The following is a 23,826-nucleotide window of genomic DNA, read 5'->3' as shown; positions in this document are numbered from 1 at the left end:
GACCTCTCAAGTCTTTGAATATAGTCCTATATCTCTTCAACATAGATTCGTCTGTGAGTACCTGATATGGTTTAGTTTGCTCCCTCCCCTCACCTTTTTTTCCCATTTTCTTTAGTTCCATTTCCATTTCCTTATGTTGGATTCAGATGTTAGGCTCTAACTGTAATGGTTCTACTATTACTGATGATAGTTTGCTTCAGAAATGTTTTAACTGATCTTTTCCATTTTTGTCTATTTATTGGGTTTTCCACAATTTAATTGCTTTTAGCATGCTTAAGTTTAACTGACTCTTACTTCAAGGTTTTAATAAATTAACTCATTTCCTTTTCTACCACTTCTTGTTTTATGAAGTGATATTGTCCACAAATATGATTATCCTTTGCAGGGTTTCGCACCAGGCTATATTTTAAAATGATTCTGATCTAAGGTGGTTTCTGGGGTTTTTTGGATTCTTCATTGTGGAAATTGTTCCAAATCATTTAAACTTCTATAGGAAAGACTAAAAGCCCATTTCAGTGTCTTTTCCTTTATGCATTTCCCATGGTCCAGGTGAGGAAGGCATCAATAATTTATTGGAATAGGTGGATTAAAGCTATTATAACTATAAAACCTGTCTTTTTCTCATTTTTATCATATATATATATATGTTTTTAAAATTTGTGTTGATTTTGACTTATACTCCAAGAAATCAGTAGTATCTGAATGCTCCTAGATGACTGATTCTGAATTTATACACACACATATATATATGTATATATATGGTGTTTTTGTACATGAAGATATTTTATTTTTTGTTTGTTTTAGTATTTGCCATATCTGATGATTTCTAATTCTTTTTCTTGAAGAACATTTGATGATACACTTACGTATGATATTTCTATGTAGTCTTTGACCCTCTTTGGTCTTTTTTTGTTTCTTAATCCTGAACCACATTTTTCATCATCATCCTCCTGTTAACTTTTGCATTGAAGTCACTAAGTAGTAACACATATGTTGCCTTCTTTGGAGGGATTACATTAAGTTCCTTGTAGATATTCTCAGACTCTTCATTCTTTGCAGCAAAATATTGGCAATTTGACAAAAAATCTCAGGGTTATTGTTTTGCAAATGTTCATCAGAAGTGGAAGGAAGGAAGCAAAGAAGGAAGGGAAGAAGGGAGGGAACAATTATTAAGCATCTATTTTGATCTAGGAAATGTATTAAGTACTCTACAAATATTATCTCATTTGATTCTCACAACAGCCTGAGAAGTGGGTGCCAATGTTATTATCCTCATTTACAGTTGAGGAAACTGAGAAAGGAAGAGTTTAAGTGATTTTCCCAGGGTCACACATCAAATTGGAATATAGCTTTTTGGGGGCATTCTAGGAGTTCCTAGACTTCAGGAAGAGATATAGGGTTGGTTGAAGTAATTTTATGAAGGGCCATCTCAGGAAAATATTTTGCCAAATCATGGAATTCCAGACTTAGAAGCCAATTTATGGCCATTTAGTTCAACCTGTATCTGAAGAAAAGAGTCTTCTCTGCAATACACCTGACGAGTAGTCATACAATCATTGTTTAAATATATCCAATAAAGGAAAAACTCCTACTTCCTGGCAGTCTGTTTCACTTTTTAAAGATAGCTTCAGTTAATCAATAAGAAATTTTTATCTTATATCTAGTCTAAATTTGCCCCTTTGCAATACCACCCTTTGTTCCAAGTTTAGATCCCTGGGACCTGGGTCTAGCTCTTTATTCTATGCTCCACCTCTCATCCTCTCATTATCCACTCCATGTCAGGGATGGAAAATACTATCTTTGGGACTCTCTGTTCCTCCTCAAGCATGGCTGCTCTCTGCTCCTAAACCACTACTTTTGGGCCACATCTTCCACAAAATGGAAAAGGGAGATTATATAAATAAATGATAAAAAAAAATAAGATTGAGTAGAATCAGAGAAAGCGGTATATCTCTCTGAAATTTTTCTCTCTTCTTTTTTCTTTTGGGTCACAGGTCACCCAAGAAGGATGTGTGAACCTAAAAAGTGAGAGTTAAATGGAGAGTCCAGGAAAATCTCAAAGAGAATAATACAATGTACTGTATTAAAACTTTTGAGAGTTAGCTTTGGAAGGTCTGTCTGTGATCTCTCCAATTATATTGCTATTTAGTCTCAGGATACTTCAAAATAAATTGGGCTTCTAAAAAGGCAAACAAAGAGATGGCTTTGTCATCTGGAAAGTGAACTTTTTATTTAATTTCTGAAGAGAAAATCACTAGGCTAGAAATTGGACCTTTTTCCAGGAAAGCAACATTAGCCCACTTCCTCAAAGAGCTCAGGCCTCACTATTAAAGGTGAGTCTCAGAACATATCCTAATTTGTCCCTGCTAGACCAGAAGAGGAAGAAAATGATAAAGATGTGTACTTTTTCATTGAGACTATCCTGCTCTGGGTATTCTTATAGATTTACTTGTTACATTAGTCACCAGCCTTTTCCTTTATGTATGAAAACAACTATTTAATTTTTTCTTTCGGTATGTTTTTCCAGATGTAAGTATACATCAAGAAATTCCCATGTAGAAATGAAACATTCCCTAGGCCTACTGCAACCAAGCTCTATTCATATTTTCAAACAAGAGGAAAAGTAAGGAAAGGAAAAGAGAATTAACATAAGTTATTATTACTGTTGTAAATCTGAAACAAAAGCAACCAGATTTAAAACTAAAAGGAACATTAACTACTCTAACCTATTCTTTTTAGAAAAGGGAAAAATACCCAAAGGTCCTCAGAGGTAGACTGACTTACCCAAGGTCTCATAGATAATAAGAAGTTCAAACATAGGTCTTTGAAATCCAAATTCAGAGCTCTTTTCACAATGTCACTTTTAATCCATTAAAATGAAGGTAAATGATTTGACTTGGCATTTTTAGCAAATGATGTAATGAAAAAGGTCCAAAGCTTATCTCTTTAAGTTGTTTGCTTTGACCTGAGATGAATCTTTGGGGTCTTTATGATTTGGAATTAGAGTTTTAAGCTAAGAGTTTTCCTCTTTTCTATGTCCTGGACCCCTTTGGTAGTCTGGGGAAGCCTATAAATCTCTTCTTAGAATCATGTTTTTAAATCCATAAAATAAAAATATATAGAATTACAAAAGAAACCAGTTATATTGAAATTAGGATGTAATTTTTTCCCCATCCAAGTTCTTATATTCTCTGAAATCTATCCATGTACTCCTCTCCCAAGTTAAAACCCCTTGTTTTGTAGATATGCTCCAAACATCTCCCTTAATTATATAAATCAAGAAAAATGGGCATCTTGATCCTCGAGCTTTCTTCTATTTTTGAGCTTCAAAGGGCAATGGCATAATGTCATATTCCTTTAAAAAATAAAAGGAAGAACAAAAGCAATCTGAAGTCCCTGCCTCTAGAACTTGGTCAAGAAGGAGAAGATGGCAGCAGCATCTGCTTATTCAGTAGGGATGAATGATTCATCTTGAAAGTAGTAAACTTAACTATCCCTGGAAAAGTGACTGAAGCAATGAGACACATGCTACACTTCCTCTCTATTCCTTTTCAAGTTATATTTTATTTAAAAACTGAATAATTAGTAGATTGAAGCATTTTTAAATTTCTTTATTTTTATTGTTTTATCTTGTTTGGTTTTTCTTTTGCTACACAGTTAATATGGCAATATATTTTGTATGACATCACATGTGTAATCAATCAAAAATTGCTTTCCTTCACAAGGAGGGAGAAAGTTAGAAAGAGAATTTGGAACTCAAAAATTTTTACATGATTGTTAAAATATCTTTATATGTAATAAGTAAATGCTTAATGAAAGAAATAAAAATAATTTTAAAAGAAAAAAACAAATAATTTACTTATTCCCACCCAATCCCTCTCCCCGATACCTCTGGTAGCCTGTTTCCTTGTAAGTACCCATAAGGATATTCAAGGCAACTTTGATAAATGTTTTGCCTGTAAACACAGAAGGAGAATGTTCCTGGAGCACACCAATCTCCTCCAAGCAAGTATAGGTCTCTCTTATCACCATACCACACACCATTACACTTGGATCTCTTTTGTGCTTACATGTTATTAGTATGTATCCTCCCTTTCCACCCACCCCTATCCTTTCTCGCCCCAGATTGAAAATTCGCAAAGAACAGAGCTTAATTTTAATTACCAATTGTTCTGGAGTGTTATTTGCACTTTCAGAATATCATCTGGGATACCTATACCTATATATATACCTAGCAAGCCAATTAACCCCAAACTGCCTATCTCTTACCACTCTTCTGCCTTGGAACCAATATATAGTATTGGCTTTAACATGGAAAGTTACGAGTTTTAATTTTTTTTTAAAGAGAGTGTCATTTGGGGAAATGTAATATCATTTGGTTTTGTGAAACCAGCTGATAAGGGAACCAGATGTTTTACAGTACACCAAGTATAGTATTTTGTACACTGTTGGTGCTCAATAGATAAATATTTGTTGATTGACTGAATCCATGAATGAATTAATTTAAGGGGAAAGCACTTTGGAAATATGTTTTCCAAACTGTCATAGCGCAGGCCATGCCTCTTTTTTTTCTTTTGCAAAGTCTTGGTCCCATAGCAATGGCTCAGTGTGGTAATTATATTACAAAGCTACTTTATGATGAAATGAAAATGGAAAAACAATTTAAATGCCTGTCTAAAAAAAACTCAGTTAGGAGGCAATTATGAGTGAAATTATAATGGAAAGAATAATTGAAATGCAAGTCTGGAAGGCCCAGTTATGATGCTGTTTAAGTGCTTCTATCAGGGACTCTCACAACACAGAGCAAAACTACATATTCCTGGGGACACGTATTTATTTCACTAAAGCAAATAACATTTGTGGATGGATGGAAATATTTCTGTACCAATTGTTCTGCGGTGTTATCTACACTTTTGGAAGTCACCTACGGGTGGGTGAATATCATTAGGTTTTGTGGGACCTGCTGATAAGAGAACCTCATGTGTTACAATGCTTTGGTACAGCTTGAAGGAGATAAGGAGGCAATGGCAGGGCTTAGCTCAGATCCCTCTTTTCCTTTGTCTGTTAATCTTTTAATACTGAATTTAGAATTTAATACATTGCAATATATTCGCTAGTGTTACCAATGTGGAAAGATATTTATTCTATAATTTGAGTCTGGAAATACTAAACTGTTCAGATGAGATTCTAAGTAGCCTTGGTTCTCTACACTTGAAACATTCTGCTGAAACGTTTCTTTTTATTGAATTGTGAAAAAGGCTTTATTCAAGGCTTTGCAATGAATAGACTCTCTCACCAAAGAGAAAAATAATTTAGAAGCGAGGATTGGGGAATGCATTAAAAAGACACTGAAGTCTATGGAATAGACTGCTGGACTTTGAGGCAGAAGATTTTGGTTCAAATCCTTCCTTTAACACTTACTAGGTTTGTGACCCCAGGTAAGTCATTTAACATTTCTGAATCTCCACTTGTTCATCTATAAAAATAAATATTACCTATAGCAATAAATACACACAAAATCATATAGATACATAAAAATATAACTTAGGGCTTGATTTATGGTTTTGTTGATTGTCTAGGCTTAAAAAAGTTAAATGAAGAATGTTAATAATGTAGATTAAGTTTAAAAGTGTGTTGTGTATACCATGGTTTTTCAGAGAGTTGGATGTTAGTATGGTCCAGTATTGATAGTACAATATATATATATACACACACAAATATTATCTATAGTACTAAATATGTACAAACTCATATATATTTTTTTAATAGAATACATAGACACATTACTTGATGAGATACAGATTTAAATTTGGGAATTTGCATTATTTAGTACTGTAGAGATTTCTTTTATAGATAAGGAAGTAAAGGCTAGGATAGGTCAAATGACATATACATACATATTTATGGAAACATACATATTATTTGATTGTATACATATGAATATTATATGAGTGTGTGTGTTTAGTACCATAGATGATATTTGTGTGAATATAATACTGTAGATACTATACGATGCTAACAGCTAGCTCTCTGAAAAGTCAAACAATGTGCAATATATTTTTAAGTTTAATCTACATTATTAACATTTCCTCCTTAACTTTATTAACTCTAGAGAAAACACACATGTATAAATATATGAGATTATGTGTATATGTATAAACATATTAGTATGTATATAATTTGAATGTATATATATGAGTTTATATACACATAACATGTATATATACACACATACATATAGATGAAAGTCTTTGTATTTGGTACTGTGTCTATCTCAAAGGTTTGTGAAGCTCCAATGTGATAGCATACACGAAGTGTTATATAAATGGCAATGATTATTTTCTTGAATATATTCTACATGTTAATGGTTGAAAACATATACTTTCAAATACTTCAAGAACATTAAATTTACAAACACTTATCAGGTACCAGCTATGCACAGAGAACCGTGCTTGACATTGAGGGGAAATACGAAGAAAAACAAGATCCAGTTCCTGTCCTCAGAGAGCTTGCAATCTATTTGACCGATTATACGAACCAATGAAATAAGTCAAAATAAGTGCATAGTAAGTACTTAATGAGAGAGGTCTAAGGAAGTATATGAAAGACATGGAAAATGCTCCCCAACAATCTGTTTTCCTCCCAAACCTATTGCATTTCCTTTTCCTTAAGCAATTTAAGAAACCAATCTTGGGAGAAATAGAAAATGATCTAATTCAATCATCTAAAGGAGCAAAACATTCTGGAAGAGTAGTTGAATTAGTCTACACCATCTTCCATGTAGTGTGCTATATAAGAATGTCAGGAATAATCAATGACTTTTAAAGCTTTTCACACTCTGGTTCACAAAGTCTCAAGGGAAATATTACTTGATTCCTTGGTCTCAATTCTCGTATATGGCACACTTCTTTTTTTTCAGTCCTTAACTGGCTGAGGTTCCTTTTGTAATAATGATACCATGCCTTTGTAATTTCCTACAAAACTACAAAGATATCAAATCATAAATATATATATATATATCCACTATGCCATGTTGCCATAAATATTTTAAACATATATTTATCCAAAATTAAGTTCCACCTGTCAAATCTAGTTGTTGGTGTGTAATTAGGAAGACTCATCTTCTCGAGTTCCAATCCAGTTTCAGAACCATTCTAGCTGTTTTACCTTGTTTGCCTCAGTTTCATCATCTGTAAAATGAGCTGGAGAAGGCAATAGCTAACCACTCCAGTATCTTTGCTAAGAAAACCTCAAATGACGTCATGAAACATTGAACTTGTCTGAAATAACTGAACAACAATGAGTCCAGGCTAGGATTAAAAAAAAGTCTTACCTTCTGTTTTGTAATCAATATTGATTCCAAGGAAGATGAGTGATAAGAGCTAGACAATGGGGGCTAAGTGACTTGCCCAAGGTCACAAGCTAGGAAGTATCTGAAACCAGATGTGAAAATCTAGGAGTTTAAGGGACAGAAATATCATTATGTTGATTTCTAAGCTTATGACTAACTCTACTGATTATATAAAAAGCATCCCTGGAACACTCACATAAAAAAAGACATATGAAGACACATACTTATACATCCCTACCATCCTTGAAATTCTGATCTTAGTCTGTCTCTATAAAATGAAACCACATATTATTCCATAGACCTATTTGGAGACAGAAGTCTCCAAATGCAGTCTTATCATAAGGTTATCAGAGAGAGGCTGGAATACTGGACGACCAAAGCTGTCAATTTGACCTAAAGACAATTGAGGGTTTGCACAATTGTACTATTTATATTCAAGGCAGAAAAAAGGTATATTCTGCTTGTCAGTGTCTCTAGCACTGTATGTGTTTACCTCATGATTCTACCTGGCATAGCTGTCACTGCTGATCTCATAGGGAAAGGGTCAAGCCTAGCCAGGATGCATTAAAACTCTTAACAGGGATTGGAGGGAACTCAAAAAAATCACCAGAGAGAACATCATTTATCCTGTTGTGGTAGGAGCAGGATTTCTTAGGCCCCTGCCATGGGAACTTGGATAGCTTTTCTTAAGATGTGCTAGGTTGTTTTTTCTTAAAAAGTATTGAAACTGTTCTCAGGACCTAATTGGTACAGATGTCTAAGGCTTGGCACCATTGATTCAGCTTCCTGGTAGATAGGCTATAAAAGTGGCCAGCCAGGAGAAGTCAGTGCCCCTGGGACTCATCACATCCTTCCCTGTTGACCAGGCTCATTTCTATAGGGAGATGAGGGAGGCCATCTCTGCCCTAACCAGTATGGTAGCCTTGCTGAGTATCCAATCTGTTGCCAAGACCTGTCCATGGTACCTTTGTAACATCTCTCCTATGTGCCCCCTTCTCTTTGCCAACACTGCCATCACCTAGGTGGAGGCTCTCAGCATCTTGTGCTCAGACTATTTCAATACCCTGCAGGTGAGTCTCTCTCCATTAAGTTGTGAAAATGACCTCCTTGAAGTCCGGGTCTACTCATGCCACCTCCACCTACTTGATAAACTCCAGTGGCTCCCAATCACCTCTCAAAGTCTGTATTTAGTATTTGAAGCCCTTCATCACCTCTCCCCTACCCAGCTTTTCCAGACTTCGTATACCTTATACACCTGCGATCCAGTGACAATGGCTTCCTTGCAAAAAATGGTATCTCTCAACTCCTGGCATTTACTCTGGCTGTCCCCCATGCCTGGAATGTTCCTCATCCTCATCTCTGCTGAAAACTTCCTTCAAGGCAAAGTGAAAATCTTCCATTCTACGTGAAATTTTTTCCAAACCCTTTTAATTCTGGCATCTCCTGTCTTTTAACTGTTGCCAATCTACCCTGCATTATAACTTGCTTGCATATTGCCTTTCTTATAAGACAGGGAGGGCCTTACCTTTCTTTGCATGCCTGACACTTAACACAATGCCTGGCACAAAATGGGCTATTTTTAAAAATTCTTACTTTCTGTCATAGAATCAACACTAACTATCGGTTCCGAGGCAAAAGGGTGGTAAGGACTAAGCACTGGGTGTTAAGTGATTTACTCAGGGTCACACAGCTAGGAAGTATATGAGGCCACATTTGAACCCAGGCCTGGCTCTCTATCCATGGAGCCACCCAGCTGTTCCATGATAGGCTCTTAATAAATGTTTATTGACTATCTTTTCTAGGATATGATCAAGTTAATATCCATCGGTATATTTTTAGATAACTTACAAATGTCTCATTTTATTTAAATCTTGAACCTGAATTAAGAGATTAGCCCAAAACAGATATGACTATAACATCTATTTAGGAAATCTTTAAGAGAATTCTTTTTAAAACTAAAGAAATGAAAGACTATGAGGGAAAAAATCCCACATAGGAGCAGAATCCCAGAGACATTTAACCATTTGCTTATTACATTAGAACATTAAAATTAAATATGTCATTTGAAAATCAGATTTTATTCCAATGCTTTGTAATTATCTACTTTATGGAGAAAAAAGAATATACTACCATATTATTTTCATACAGTAATTAAGCCCTCTAGTAAAGTAGGTAAAGAAAAAAACCCAAGTATTATGATAGTATATATAAAAATATATTGCTCTAAATCAGTGGTTTCTAACTTTTTAAATTTCATAAACCCCTTTGGTAGTAGAGTGAAGTCTAATGCAGTAATATGCTAGAGACAGATCTTATCAGCTCAAGATGATTGTTAAATTTTTAGTGCAAGCAAATACAACAAATCAAGACTTGCTTTATTTGTTTTGTTGAATGTCAAACTTAAGAAAGCAATGGGGGAAATATTAACAATGCAAAGTAATATAAATGTGTGTCCTGTGTACATTTTTTGACAGAAAGCTAGTTGTTAAACATTTATTAGCATACCTCTGCCTATAGGCCACTTTTCAAAATGATGTTTTTTGTAAACCCTTACTCTCCATCTTGGAATCAATACTCTATATTGGTTCCAAGGCAAGAGAGCAGTAAAGGCTAAGCAATGGGGATTAAGTAACTTGCCCAAGGTCACATGGCTTAGGAAGTATCTAAGGGCAGATTTGAACCCAGACCCTCCCATTTATAGGCCTGGTTCTCAAGTCACTGATCTACCCATCTGCCCCCAGAATAATATTTTTAAAAATCTCCTAGGATCACAAAGGAAATCAGTCATATTAAAAGGTAGTTATCAAAATATTTTTTAAAAGTTCATGGATTCCACCTTAAGTACTCCTCCTCTTTAAATGTGTGACTTTTTTCTATTATATATATATTGTTTCTATTATATATATATATTTATACATATGTATGTATGTGTGTATAGATATGCACATATATACATGGAGAGAGAAAATAATGTTCAGTTAAAAAGACTTCATATCACTAGATTATTAACCATAACAAATTGTCTCACCTAACCATCCAGATCCAGAATTTGGTATGCACATGTCAGTCTCAGCACTTGGCAGTACGAAGCCCACCACAAATACTTCCACACCGTCCGCCATGAGAGCCATCCCCAGGACAAAGAAAAGGGCCCATTGAAAACGTCCATGGCCGCATTCCTGAATTATTAGCTCATACTGCTGGGCTAATTCTTCCTCATCAGCTTTTCTTTCTGATTCCAATTCACTGCGATCCTTATATTCCTCCCCTTTGGGTTGCCCAATAGACACGATGCTATCTTTCCCTTGATTTTGATTGGGAATGCCCTGATATTCACCTTCATAAATTTCATCATCTTCATCATGGCCTTCTGTTGCTTCACTTGACCCTTCATCATCATTGGCTTCCCCATCATAGGTTTCTCCTGCTGGGTAATAATCGTCATCTTCTTCTTCATCCTGGAACCGGCTATAGGACCTCTGGGTGTAGCCATCCTGGGCCCGGTCCACTGCCTGATTCACCTTTTTCACTGTTTGTTTCTTCACTTCTTTGGCAATGTCCTTAGCACCTTTCACTAAGGAGGTCCTGTCCCTATGGGAGTCATCCATCTTCTGCTGACCTGTGGCAGGTGAGAAGATGCAGATTGATTGTAGGACACAATCTGGCCCAGGCCTGATGTCAGTTGGGGAGTACCGAAAGCATGGTCCACTTCAGGTTCTAAAACAAAACTGCAAGAGAAGAAGAATCAAGAGAGAACAGAATTATTATTCCATTATATGCCTACTATTCCAGAACACAGATGTGCCACCACTACCAGGTGCTCCCAAAGCCCTGGGATTCACACATTGGATATTCTCTCCACTCTGGTAGCCTTTCCCTCTGACTTGACAACTTCTTGCAGAATTTCCATTTAGGTAGGGTACCCAGAACAGCCATCTCTCATTCCCCTCTCTCTATCTTGCGATTCCCTTCATGTTTTTCTAGTACCATCCCTGTTTGGCTTCCTTTTATGTGTTAACTTAACCTCAATGGAATGTAAGTTCCTTGAGGGCAGGAACCATCTTTATTTCTGCTAGGATATTAGTAATCCCAATATTTACTTAGCACATTACTCATTGACTGACTGACTGACTACAACCAAGAGGCTAACACTATTGAAATATATCTCTTATCTCAATAGTCAAACAATAAGGCAGCTAGATGGCACCACAGATTCATCTTTCTGAGTTCAAATCTGGCCTCAGGCACTTACTAGCTGTGTGACCCTGGGCAAGCCACTTAAGCCTATTTGCCTCAGTTTCCTCAGCTGTAGAATGAGTTGGAGAAGAAAATGACAAAGCACTCTAGTAGCTTTGTCAAGAAGACCCCAAATGAGGTCATGAAGAATCGGACATTACTGAAATGATACAAGTCAAACAATCATCCACAAATGTCACTGCTTATACATATATTGTTTTAGATTCTTTGCTGATATTCAGTTTGTACCTAGAAGTGTTGGGTGTGGAATTTTATTTTTACCCTAAAGTACTTTCAATTATACTCCAAAGGGATTATTACTTGAAATAGAAAAAGTCATATTTCACTTTTCAAGTGAATCTAACAAATTCTGAAACACTTCAAGTTACACTTGTTTATCTTTTGTTTTTTGAAGTGGACCATTGACACCACAGGTGATGTCTTGACTTGTTAGTGAATTGGATTTAAGTGAGGCAGAGTTACGTAAGGAGATAGAAAAGGGCACCATTTACAGATGGAAAAGATATACCAAAGGCAGAGTGTATAGGCACAAGGTCCTTTTCTGGTTTTTCACAATGATTCATTTTAAGCCTATTACAGTGGAAAGTAAGCAAGTCTCAGGGTCACAAGACCAGGCTTCAATTCCTATTTATTACCTTGTGATCTTGAGCAATTCATATAGTCTGTGTCCTTAGTTAATATGTGTAAAGCACTTTGTAAAGCCTAAAGCACCATACAAATGCTTTGAGTTGGAATAGATAGCCTCTAAGATTCTTTCCTGTTCCAAATTTATGATCCTATTAAATATCTTCTATAAGCCAAGTACTTTGGTATATACTAACAATACAAAATAAAAATAGAATTGTATCTCCCTTAAAGTAGCTTGGATTCTCCTTGGTGATAAAAGGGAAAAAGTCCTAAAAACTGGGAAAATCAAAGAAGGCATCATAGAGAAGATAACACCTGCATATCATATTACAGGAAGATAAGGATGTAAAGAGGTAAATATGAACAGACTCTATATTCAAGTTATGGAGAACAATTTGGAGCAATGTCGGGAAGCAGGATAAAGAGTGTCAAGTTTAGTAGTAGTCCAATTTGACTGAAATGTAAAATATGTGAAAGACTGGAAGAGCAAGTAGGAACTTCGTTGTGTGTTACTTTAAAAGCAAAACCATCTTAAAAGGAAATGGAACAAACATTGAAGGTTTCTGAGCAAAGTATAAGATTGGACCAGTGCCTTAGGACACTGTGTTTTGACAAGTATTTCTGCAGCTGTGTGAATGATGGATTAGAGAAAGAAGAGCCTGGAAACAAAGGAACCAGTTAGGACTTGAACTAGGGCTTTAGCTGAATAAATGAAGAGAAAGGGAGAAATGCTGAGGGATTATATAGGTAGAATCAACAGAACTTGGTAACTAGCTGGATATGAAGATAAGTGAGAGGGAAGAATCAAAGATAACATAAATTTGGGTGACAGAAGAAGGGAAGTTTAGAGGAAAGAGGAGTTTAATTGGAAGATGATAAGTTCTGTTATGGGCAAACAGTTTGAAATGTTAATGGGGAGTCCTCAAAGAGAGAGCCATCAGACAGCTAGTGATACAAAACCAGTGCTCAGAAGTAAGATTATTTTCACTTAGACTTCATTGATAAAAGAAACATGAACATAATCATAGCTTTGATCAATACGCATATCCACATAATCAAACTACTTTCTGTTCCAAGAATAGTTCCCCCACTTCTATCCCCAGTGTTTTGCAACTAAGGTAGGAGAGATGGAGTAGTTGTTTTTTCCAACCATTCCATACTTATACTTTTGCTGAAACATCTTAAAGCTCACAGTGATTTCTTTCTCAAGTATCCTTGTCTGCTTAGAAGGAAACGGACACAAGTCTTCAGCTGATTTCATACAAACTATTAATCAGTATGTGCTCTATATTCTTTATCTTTTTAAATAACAATAATTCATAATTAAACAACACTTAAAGGTTTACAATGGCATTTCCCCCAAATTACCTTGCTTGGTTGGCAATGCATGTATTATTATCTTCTTCTAGATAAGGAAACTGATTGTCATATCTCATCTAGAGGCAGAAGAAATATTTTCCCATTTTTAATTTTCCAAGTCATCTAGTTCTGACCATATTCAAAATACAAAATAATTCAAATGTATGGTATCACTTTCTACTTTTTCTATTTACTGCTAGTACAATATCCTAGTAAGAGATCATTTTTTAAAAAAGTTTAAACAATGATATATAATTTAGCCTTAAGATAAATGTAATAAAAAGAGAAATATGTACTCATGTCTTTTAATGAAGAAATGTTTTCTTTTTACTGAACAACACCTAAGTTCCCAATGTGTAATATGGCAGCACTACCTGGTATGAAAAAAGATGACTAGCAGTCAAGAATCAATCAATTACCCTGCCTCCCTAATCAAGTAAGAACACCTTTACTGAATTAATCAAATACATTGAACTAGGTACAAAAAATATTTGATCTATTTGGAAGGAGTTGAAAGCCATTTTTATGATATTAAATGACAATATACAGAAAATCTACTGTGATTAGCATTTATATGTTAATATAATATGTTCTTAATATGTTCTGTGGGGCTTGAATAAAATAACAAGTGGGTTTGAAATCTGGTCATTTGAATGACAATCTCCTTGATGGAAGCAATTATAGTCACATTCCCTAAGAGACAACTCCTGGAGAGGTCTCTATATCTCTTCTTCCTCCAACCTCTCCCCACCTTTGAGAAAGGGGTGACTGTAAAGTTTAAAGCATCAGAAGTTTTGGCCTTCTCATCAACATCCTAGCAATGTCCTTAGAAAATTAATGGCTGCTGGTGGTGTCTACATCAAAAGACAAGGACAAACTAGATATACGGAAGAAAGACAAGTTTAGAATTCTATGAGGATGAATAATGTAACCACAAGAAAATATTCTAAATTAATTAATTAAATTTAAAAAAGAAAAAGAATTCTATGAGGAACCCAAGAACAGAAGCTATGCCATGTTTTAGGGGGATTTTATAAGTGTCTGACAAAAGGGAAAATTACTTTTGGCAACCAGGAGCTATAAGATAACACTTTGTTACACGTGCTTTTTAAACTTGAGCCTTCTTTCCCCTGGAGTCTGTATGCACTAGTGGAAGAGTACATCCCCAGGTTAGAGGGAATATTGTACCAACTGTTGTGTTATATTAAGAAAAAAACATTTCTAAAAGCTAATTGTCTGGCTAGCTAATTGATCAACTGATAATTAATAAGTAGGGGGGGGGAGGAAGCATACAGTAGGGTGGGGTATGAGCTTAAGTATTAGAAAACTACCCCAAACCCTCAGATTTATCCCCTAGAAATGTGAAGAGAGAAGTAATCAGCCTCCTTTTGTGGACTCAGTCTGCCTAAAAATGAAAGTTTAGGATTATAGACCCAGAACCTGTGCTATACTACACAGGGGGATACAAAGGAAAACATCAAATTAGTCCCTGCTTTCAAGAAATTCACCATTTTCCTGAAACATACTGATGCTATATCAAGAAGTTCTTGTTTTAATTCTATTAATTAATTCATTCCTTAATAATAGGGAAAGACTGACACATCTTGAGCATTCACAAGTTAACAGGATCTAGGGCCAAATCTGTACCACAAAGGTTCCCTTTGAGGCTTGTGAAGGTAAAGTGAACCCCTGGATTTCTATTATAGCTCAAGGAAGATGAGATGGAAAATGTCCCTTCCAGTTTCTTTTTAAATAAATGTTTTTATTAATGTTTTCTTTTTCTCAGATAACCATAATATCCAGTGTATTCTTCTCCTTTCCCCTTTGTGACAACCATCCATATGACAATTAGTATTTTTTGAAGAGGGACAAATAAAGTCAGCGTAACTGACTGATACATTGAAAAAGTCCAGAAACACATGCAATGTGTAACACTTGTGGATCTTACACTTCTGCAAAGCAGTAGGTTGGGGGCGCCTTCTCATATCTCTTCATTTGAAACCACTTCATCTTCGTTATCTTGTTACATTTACTTTGATATTTTGGTGTGTCATTCTTTCCATTTACATTGTTGCAGTTACTGTGTATGCAATTTTCTTATCTCTATTGGCTTCACTTTCCATTAATTCATAAGATCTTTGCCATGCTTTTGTGCATGTATCACATGTCATTTCTCACAGCACAGTAATATTCCATTACATTCAGGTACCACGATTTGGGTATCCAATCCTGAATTAATGGTCATCTACTTTGTTTCCAAAACTTAGCCATCACAAAAAGTGCCACTAAATATTTTTCTAGTATGTGGGGACCTTTTTTTACTATTATCAATGGCTTCCTTAAAGTATCTCTAGTTCAAAGGATGTTGTTGTTTTAGTTCCTGGAATTGCATAATTTCAAATTGTTTTCCAAAATGGCTGTATCATTTCATAGCTCCACTAACAATGTTTTTAGTGTTCTTATCTTTCCACAACCTCTCCAACATTGACCATTGTCCTTTTTTAAAGATATTTTTGCCAATTTGCAAGACATGAGATGAAGATTCAAGATTGTTTTGATTTGCATTTCTCTTATTATTAGAGATTTGGAGCACTTTTTCATGTGGTTCTAAATAATTTACAGTTCTTTTGAGAACTGTTTGTTCATATCTTTGACCATTTATCCAGTGGGGAATGAAGAAGTATATTATGTATATTTGTTAATTGTTTCCATTATTAAATACTTATGTATAGTTTTTTCCCAATTCTAAAGCTTATTTTCTCCAGTGCAAATTCACAGAACCAATCCCTTAGGCTTTGAATCCTGAAGAAGAAAATACTGAGGGAAGATGTAACTGTCACACAAGTACACAGATAAACCCCTACAACCACCACTACTGCAAGAGTACCCTTGCATCTATGATCCTTCCAGTCTCAAAGAGATTCAGTGGTGATAACACTTACTCTAGAGTCAGAGCAGCTGGGCTGAAATCTTGACTTTGTCTTTAGCTATCCTGGTGACCAGAGACAAATCATTCTGCCTCTTTGGGTTTATTTCCTCTTCTAAAGTGAGGACTAGGTGTTTTCTGAACTTTCTTCTAACTCTAAGTCAATGTTACATATGATCATTCACTCTGGTACAATAAAAATCACTCTAGCCTCTCCAGGGCTATGGTCACCAAGGTCAGCCTTGGCTTTAATACTGCCCAAAATAGCCCTACTCCTAATGAGTGACTCAGGGGAACAAGCAGAAACAATTGCTTCTCTGAGGCTGGTCAGCAGCTTTTGCTGTCACATTTGTGCCCTAGTGTCCTTTCTCTAAATGAGCCCCCTTTTGCCCTAGGCAGTCACAGCAGTCCTTTCTCTGGTGCTGGCCTACTTCAGGGGACATTACCCATTTCATTGTGCTCACTAGGGGAAAAAATGACGGGCACACTTCCTCTCAACCTTTTGCTACTAACAGCTGTTGGGGTAATTCTCATCCCTTCTTCTGCTACCTGATGAGATCCTGTTATTCTGCCACTGTACCTGCAGTACATGGCTCCTCTCTCTCCCATCTTAGTAAATCCATTTCCCTTCATGAGTATTTCTATTCATGGCTGCATTAGATACCAGACCCCAAGCTTTCTACTCCCTGCAGCTTCTCCCCCTTTGCCACGTACCAATAGGAACTTCTTTCCTAGTTCTTGATACCTACAGAAAATGAACATTCTGTAATTCTCCACCACCGCTACATAGGCATAGTATGGTACTCCCCACACAATAGGAATTCATCTAGAACATTCTTAGTCGATTCAGTAAATTTCAAGGATAAGCCAGCTATTTGCATGTCCCCCCTCTGGTGGTAAGGAATTATTATTACACTTAGTTTTCATTATGCTGAAGGTGTTGCCTAAGCTCCTTGGAATTTACCAGAGTACCTCAGAGTATGGATTGGCACACGTGTAGCATACTGTCGAGCTGTCAAGGCAGAGTATCTCTTTGGCAGTTTCCTCACGAGGAATGGACTTTTTTCCAGTCCAAGAAGTTTGATTCATAGGCATCAATTCTCCAAGATGGAGCTGACTGACAATGTGTGTCTGTACGAATCAAACAACCTAAGGCAAACTACTGAACATTGTTGCCTTCCTATAGTTTATGGATTTCCCATCCCAGCAGTAGTGAATTGGATCAAAGTAATCTATAGTACATATGATCCTGATGCAACAATTACATATTGCTCTCAGAGAAGTAATTTGTTACTTCCACATGGCTGGAAGTGAAGTATAGTGAAGCATATGTCTAAATTTGCATATGCAAATTTATGGACATCAGAAAAAAATTGAAGAGCAAGCAAAGGACTTTAATTTTAAATATGGAAAAGCTTCTAGGGATTTACAAAATGCTCATTAAACTAGAATGTTTGTGTGATACAAAGTTAGTTGCTCAATTATTTATTTGTCACATCTTCATTCTTTTTTTTCCATTCTAGCACATAAGGAGAACTGCAGTAGGAGAATATATTATAAAGAAAATAAGTGTAAAAATCAAGATGGGGCAACTGTTAGCATTTGCATAATATTCAATGAGACATATTTCATTGAAAAGAAAGACAAAAATGGAAGGCTCAGTGTAAATGACGAAGTGTGAACTAAAGGTTATTTAAAAAGAAATGTATTAAAGTCACTTTTTAAATTGTTAAATTTACTTACTAAATTCATTCATTAAAGTCACTTATATAGTATAATTCAAAATATATGACCAAACATTATTGCCAGTATATAAGGGACTACTGCACACAAATATATAAGAATGCTTTGCAATTAGTATCTCAGCTGTTTGTTGGTAAGCAGGAAGTATATGTCTAGATTATATTTCAGGGCTCCAAAAAGAATCATGCTCACTCTCCCCAAATTATCACAGATTCAAAAGGATTAGAATTAAAATCCATCAAATTTTAGTTCATATATTTTTTTCTTTTTAAAACCCTTACTTTCTGTCTTAGTAACAACTCTAAGACTGAAAGGCAAAGTTACTAGACAATCGGGGTTAAGTGACTTGCCCAGGGTCACAAAACTGTGACTAGTGTGAATTTTAGATTTACTGCACCCTGCTTAGTCTTTAGAAATTTAACATCCAGGAATGTATACACCCCCACTTAAAGATTAACTGTGAGGGAGGAAGGTCTATGACCCACATGTGCTAGCAAGTGACAAATCAGAAACAGCTGACTGACCCCCTGGGCTGTCCAAAGCCAAGTTTAAGCCACCATTGGGACATGTGAGTGATGTAAAGAACTACCTTTATATTTTGTATCACTTCCTGTGAGAGGGGGCTTTTGCAGTGGAACTTAACTTGGTGGAGTGTGGGACCTCAGACTGCTTCCTTGAAACAACCACTTAGTGAGTGATAAGGCTGACTCTCCTTTCCCTTGACCTTTCTGAAGGCACCAGCCTCCAAGGAGGTCCCTCATCTTGGAGGAGGCCTCCTGGCTGGAAGCTGAGCTAGATTTAATCTTCTGGGAAGGCCCCTTGGCTGAGGCCTCTGAACTCCCCCTGGCTCAGACCAGGCCAGAGCAGATCTTCCATTTCTCTTTCTCTCCCTCATTCCTAATTTCTTCCTTCTATTGTAAATAAACCACCATAAAATTCCATTCTGACTTGAATATTTCATTGGGATTTAGAATTTAAATCCCTGGTGACCACTAAAAATATATTCAGTCTCAACCCTAAAATTTATCCTTAACACTAGATTCAAATCTACCTCCTCCTGACTCTAGACCTGGCATTCTATCCACTGTGCCATTTAGCTGCCCGATATGCTTTGTTTCTTATTTAGCTTTATCTCAAGTCTACAGAAAATTTCAATCTCTAATGGTAAAAAAGTTGATCTGGTGCATTTGATTGACTTTTGGTTCTCAAATCTGTTCCAGTTTTAAACCACTACTTGGTTTTTTAAAAACATGCTTTTCGAATACCTAAGAAACTCACTTTTAAAAGATTAATATGAAAATAAAATAAAATATTAAATGTTAAATACATAAATCACAAAGATAGATATAAGATATATAATATATAAAATATATATATTTATGTACATATAAAACAAGATTCTTGTTGCATAACTATTATGGACATATAATCCAATTTGTGCAAATTTAATCTATCAAAACAATGTCAGTTTAATGTACATTCTCATTAAAATACCAGCCTCAATGTGGATGGAGTGAGTATTGCTTTATTCACTTGGAGTTCAAAAATTATGGGACCAAAACCAGAGCCAGTGATTCGCACTATGTCCTTTTGTTTATATACAGGCCTTGAATTTCAAGCTAGAGAGTTTGAATTTACTTTGGCAGGCCATAGGGAACCACTGAAGTTTTGAGTAGGGGAGAAATATGAATAGAACCTTGCATTAGGGAGATTAATCATCTGAATAGGGAAGAAGATGGATGCAAGGAAACCAGGTAAGAGGTGAATTAAGGTGGATTGACCCAGCTCATTTACTTGGGAGATGAGGGAGGAGAGTTGTGGCCATGTGCTCAAACATTTGTTATTTGCAATTATTATAACAACACCTAGAAAAATAATATGGTATGGTGGAAAAAGAGCCAACCTTAAAGCTAGTTAGATTCAGGATCAAGTCTTATCTCTGATACATCCTGACTTTGTGCCTGGGCAAGTCATTTAACTTCTCATTGCTTTAAGCAATTCTCTGAAGTTTAATAGTTCTAGAGAAGGTGCATTGCTAGTGGATATTACCTCACCTGAGAATTCTCTACATTGATACAAGTCCACTCTATTTCTATAACAATATTTAGTCTTCAAGATCTGTCTTAGAGAAAGGGACAAAACAGATTAAGAAGTCATCACCAGGAAAAAAATAGTTAGACTCCTTTCTCAGAAGAAAAATGGTGCCCAATTTCCATTGGCCCTACGGTGGTTCAGATCAACTTGGACAATGAATGGAGAACAAGGTGGTACAATTCAGAATGAGGGAACAAATTAGTTTAGGATAAGCCTTGACATGTGTTGAAGACTATTTGGAACCAGGTCCAGGTTCTAGAGTCCAAGAAAGCCAGGGGAAGTAGTACAGAGTATTAGTTAGCCAAGTCATAGTTTTATAGTCATGAAAGTGAAGGAATGTCATGAGGCAAAGTCCTGGAGGGATTTTCCCTGATCTGATTTCTAGGGTTATCAGGTATTATACCTAGAGGCTTACTGTAGTCAGCTTGAATCACCTCATTAGAACTGGTCATTAAATTTTCAGTGTGGTACCTCAGAAATTGGTAGATGCTACAGATGAGGACTTGGTTTATAGTTTTGTTCATTGTTTAGATCTGAGAAAACAAAGAGAAAAATGTTCATAATAAATATTAAACTTAAAAATATATCCTATGTACATTTTCCCAATATATTCTTTGTATATACACAGAAGGCCATTGAGTTATATTATAAGGCTTCCTACCTAGAAATTCTTAACTTCACATTCCTAAAACTGTTCATACCTTATTGTATTTTAGCTAGTTAAAAGTCACCTTTAAGTAGCAGCAAAAATAGCAAAAAAAATTTAAAGTAGTAGAAACACTGGGCCATGTTTTCCATTCATGAAGGGGCAAGACCACTTGGATTCCAACTGGTCAGTCTCTTAAGAATAAAATGATCTGATGAACTGACATAAAGCTAGGAATACAGAAGGTGAACTTTCCTACAAAAATCTCCAAGCACTTCTCCATAGCTGTACTTTACAGTTGGGGAGTGCACCTTTAGGAAGTACTGGGATGTAAATTAAGAGTAAGGGCCATCGCCTGGATTATAAAATTTCCTTGATGGTAGATATGTCACTGGGCATATTTGGTGCTTAAAAGTAAATCACAGTGGAATAAAAGAAGAAAAGAGTCATATTGGGGTTTTCCTCATTTCCCCAAGGACCAACAACCTAAAGAATCTTTAGGATTCTCTGTCATCCTTCTTTTTTAAAAATTCTGTATTCCACAACCAACTTCCAACCTACCTTTTCAGTTATATTACACACAGATTTTTCAGCACAACCTGCCTGGGTTTCTTTCTATTTCTCATTTGACATTTCATCTCTTACCTCCACTGCCCAAGCAGTAGCCTTGGGATTCATTTACTTCCCAACTTTATGTCTTAAAGTCCCTGGTTTTCTTCAAAGCAAAGCTCCGATGACTCTTCCTTCATGAAGTGAGGTCCTTTTTGATCCTCACAAAATTTTATGCTCCAAAATATCTTGTATTTTTAGGGGGGTGTTTTGTAAATAACAGTATGAATTCAAGTTGCTTCCTTCTGCTCATATGTGTTGGCTACAGGCAGCACAAGCATGTAAGATCCAAAATCATTAGTCTGATATTTTCTGAGACTTTCTACCCCCGCTCCCCTTCATCTGTATGCCTCCATTGCTGAATTAACACTGTAAATGCCTTAAGAAATATTTCTTGAATTGAAGTGAGTATCATTTGAGGATAGGATTCATGCATGAATCAAGACAAACTAGGAATAGGATAGTAAATTCTGTGTTGCAGAGAAGAAATAATATGAAGGAACAAAAATAATACTATAATTCTCAACTCAGTTATTATCTGTTGTAAAAAGTGACAAAGATTACATAGGTAGAATCTACAGATAAATCAAAAACATTCTATACTGAAGCCAATATGGTCCTTCGCACGTAATGGATATTCACTAAATATCTGTTGACTTGTATTTTTAACCTCTACCTTTACTGAATCTTCCCCCTAGATCTGTTGCTAAGCAGCAAAATTAGACTAGTTTGAGTTTCAGTTGCTTTTTCATCACTGCTAATGAGTACTGAAATGTCCAAAATCACACATAAAGAGAAGAGATAGATTACATAATCTATAAAATCCATTACTGCATCTTTGAACTATTTTAAATACAGAATCCCTAAGGGATTAGAAAACCACAGCAGTGAGAAAATCTCTCTGAAGTAATCTAATATATTTGTTCATCTCTAAATGGAACCTAGTTGTTCAGATGCATGTCTGTCCTTTCCTAAACAACTCTGGGAAACAAGACAGCACAACAGTTTTAGGTCAACAGGTGCCTACTAAATGAATCTGAAATATTGAGTATCACATTTGCAAAGTAACAAAGTAGTGATTTCTAGGTTTCAAAAGCAGAAGCTTTTGCCTTACTTCTTCAATTTAATATTCAAAATCTAGATTTTTGCTTTTTATAACAAATAGGAAAGATGTGTTCAGTCTGCAAAGAAAATAGAAATATTATGACATTTTATAGAAACATTTCATTTCCTTCCAATTAAATCAGGAACACAAGGAATGTTGTGATTACAATTTGTGAATTTTGATGCTCATCACTTGGAGATTTGATACTGAAAAAAAATGTACTACTGCAAAATGTCTGTAAAGTCCATCTGCTCATTTGACCTAGCCTGTAACCATAATAAAAAAGATGGAAGGCCTCTTCATGACGTTTTGGAGAAAGCAGACCTTTCCTTTCTGTCATATTGTTTGGGAACATGTCCTTATAGGATTAATCTGTGCAGGATACTCATAGGAAAATCTTTTATTTTCCCCCTGGGGAAGAGGAGATGAGGAAGTCTACTTACTCTCTTCTATAGAGGAATTGAGAAATCTGACTAAGACTTCTTTGCTTACAGATTTAAATGAAATAAAAAATCAGGATAGTCACAGTTTTCAAATTCTTCATATACCTAGTATTTACCTAAATAAAAAGACAATTTTTATCTAGTTCTGAGTTACAAATCTTTGCATGACATTAGCTCCTACTAATGTCAACAGGAGATCGGACTCCCCATTGTTTCAAAGGTTCCCCATTTAAGCCTGAAAATGAAATATACCCTCTCTCCATTTTTCCCATTCTTCACTTAGCAAATATTTCATTTTGTAGGGCTCTTGGCATCAGAGCTACAAAAACAGCTGCCCTTGTTTTCTTCTACACGTTGATAGCACAGATGATATCCACTGGGTCTTGGTAACCAAGCAATGCTCCCCATTCATTGTTTTCTTTTTTATTATCAGGGCCCAGGGCTTGCTTCCTCTGTATTGCACAGTACACTAGAGACTTCATTAAAGCTTTTCAACATGCATTGAATCTAACTGTACGTGTATGTGTGTCCTAAAGGCCAGGCTGTTCTACCACCTCACAAAACAAAGTTCTCACAGAGAGATTTGAAAAGCAAAAGAATTAAAATACTTTGTTTGCCATATTTCTTCATGGAGAATAAGAAAAGATTACAATTCCCATATGTATT

General features: G+C 35.8%; 1 protein-coding gene across 1 annotated transcript in view; it reads right to left on the bottom strand.

The window, feature by feature from the left end:
* Positions 1-23,826, bottom strand: part of SV2C (synaptic vesicle glycoprotein 2C) — a 233,679-nt gene that overhangs the window by 175,604 nt on the left and 34,249 nt on the right. The window contains exon 2 of the mRNA XM_056824761.1: positions 10,380-11,079. Coding sequence (XP_056680739.1) covers positions 10,380-10,959 — 580 coding nt within the window. The 5' untranslated portion in view covers positions 10,960-11,079. The remainder of the gene's footprint in view (positions 1-10,379; positions 11,080-23,826) is intronic.

The sequence above is a fragment of the Monodelphis domestica genome, chromosome 3 (genome assembly GCF_027887165.1).
Source record: "Monodelphis domestica isolate mMonDom1 chromosome 3, mMonDom1.pri, whole genome shotgun sequence".
NCBI lineage: Eukaryota > Metazoa > Chordata > Mammalia > Didelphimorphia > Didelphidae > Monodelphis > Monodelphis domestica.
This window is presented reverse-complemented; position numbering and strand designations above follow the sequence as displayed.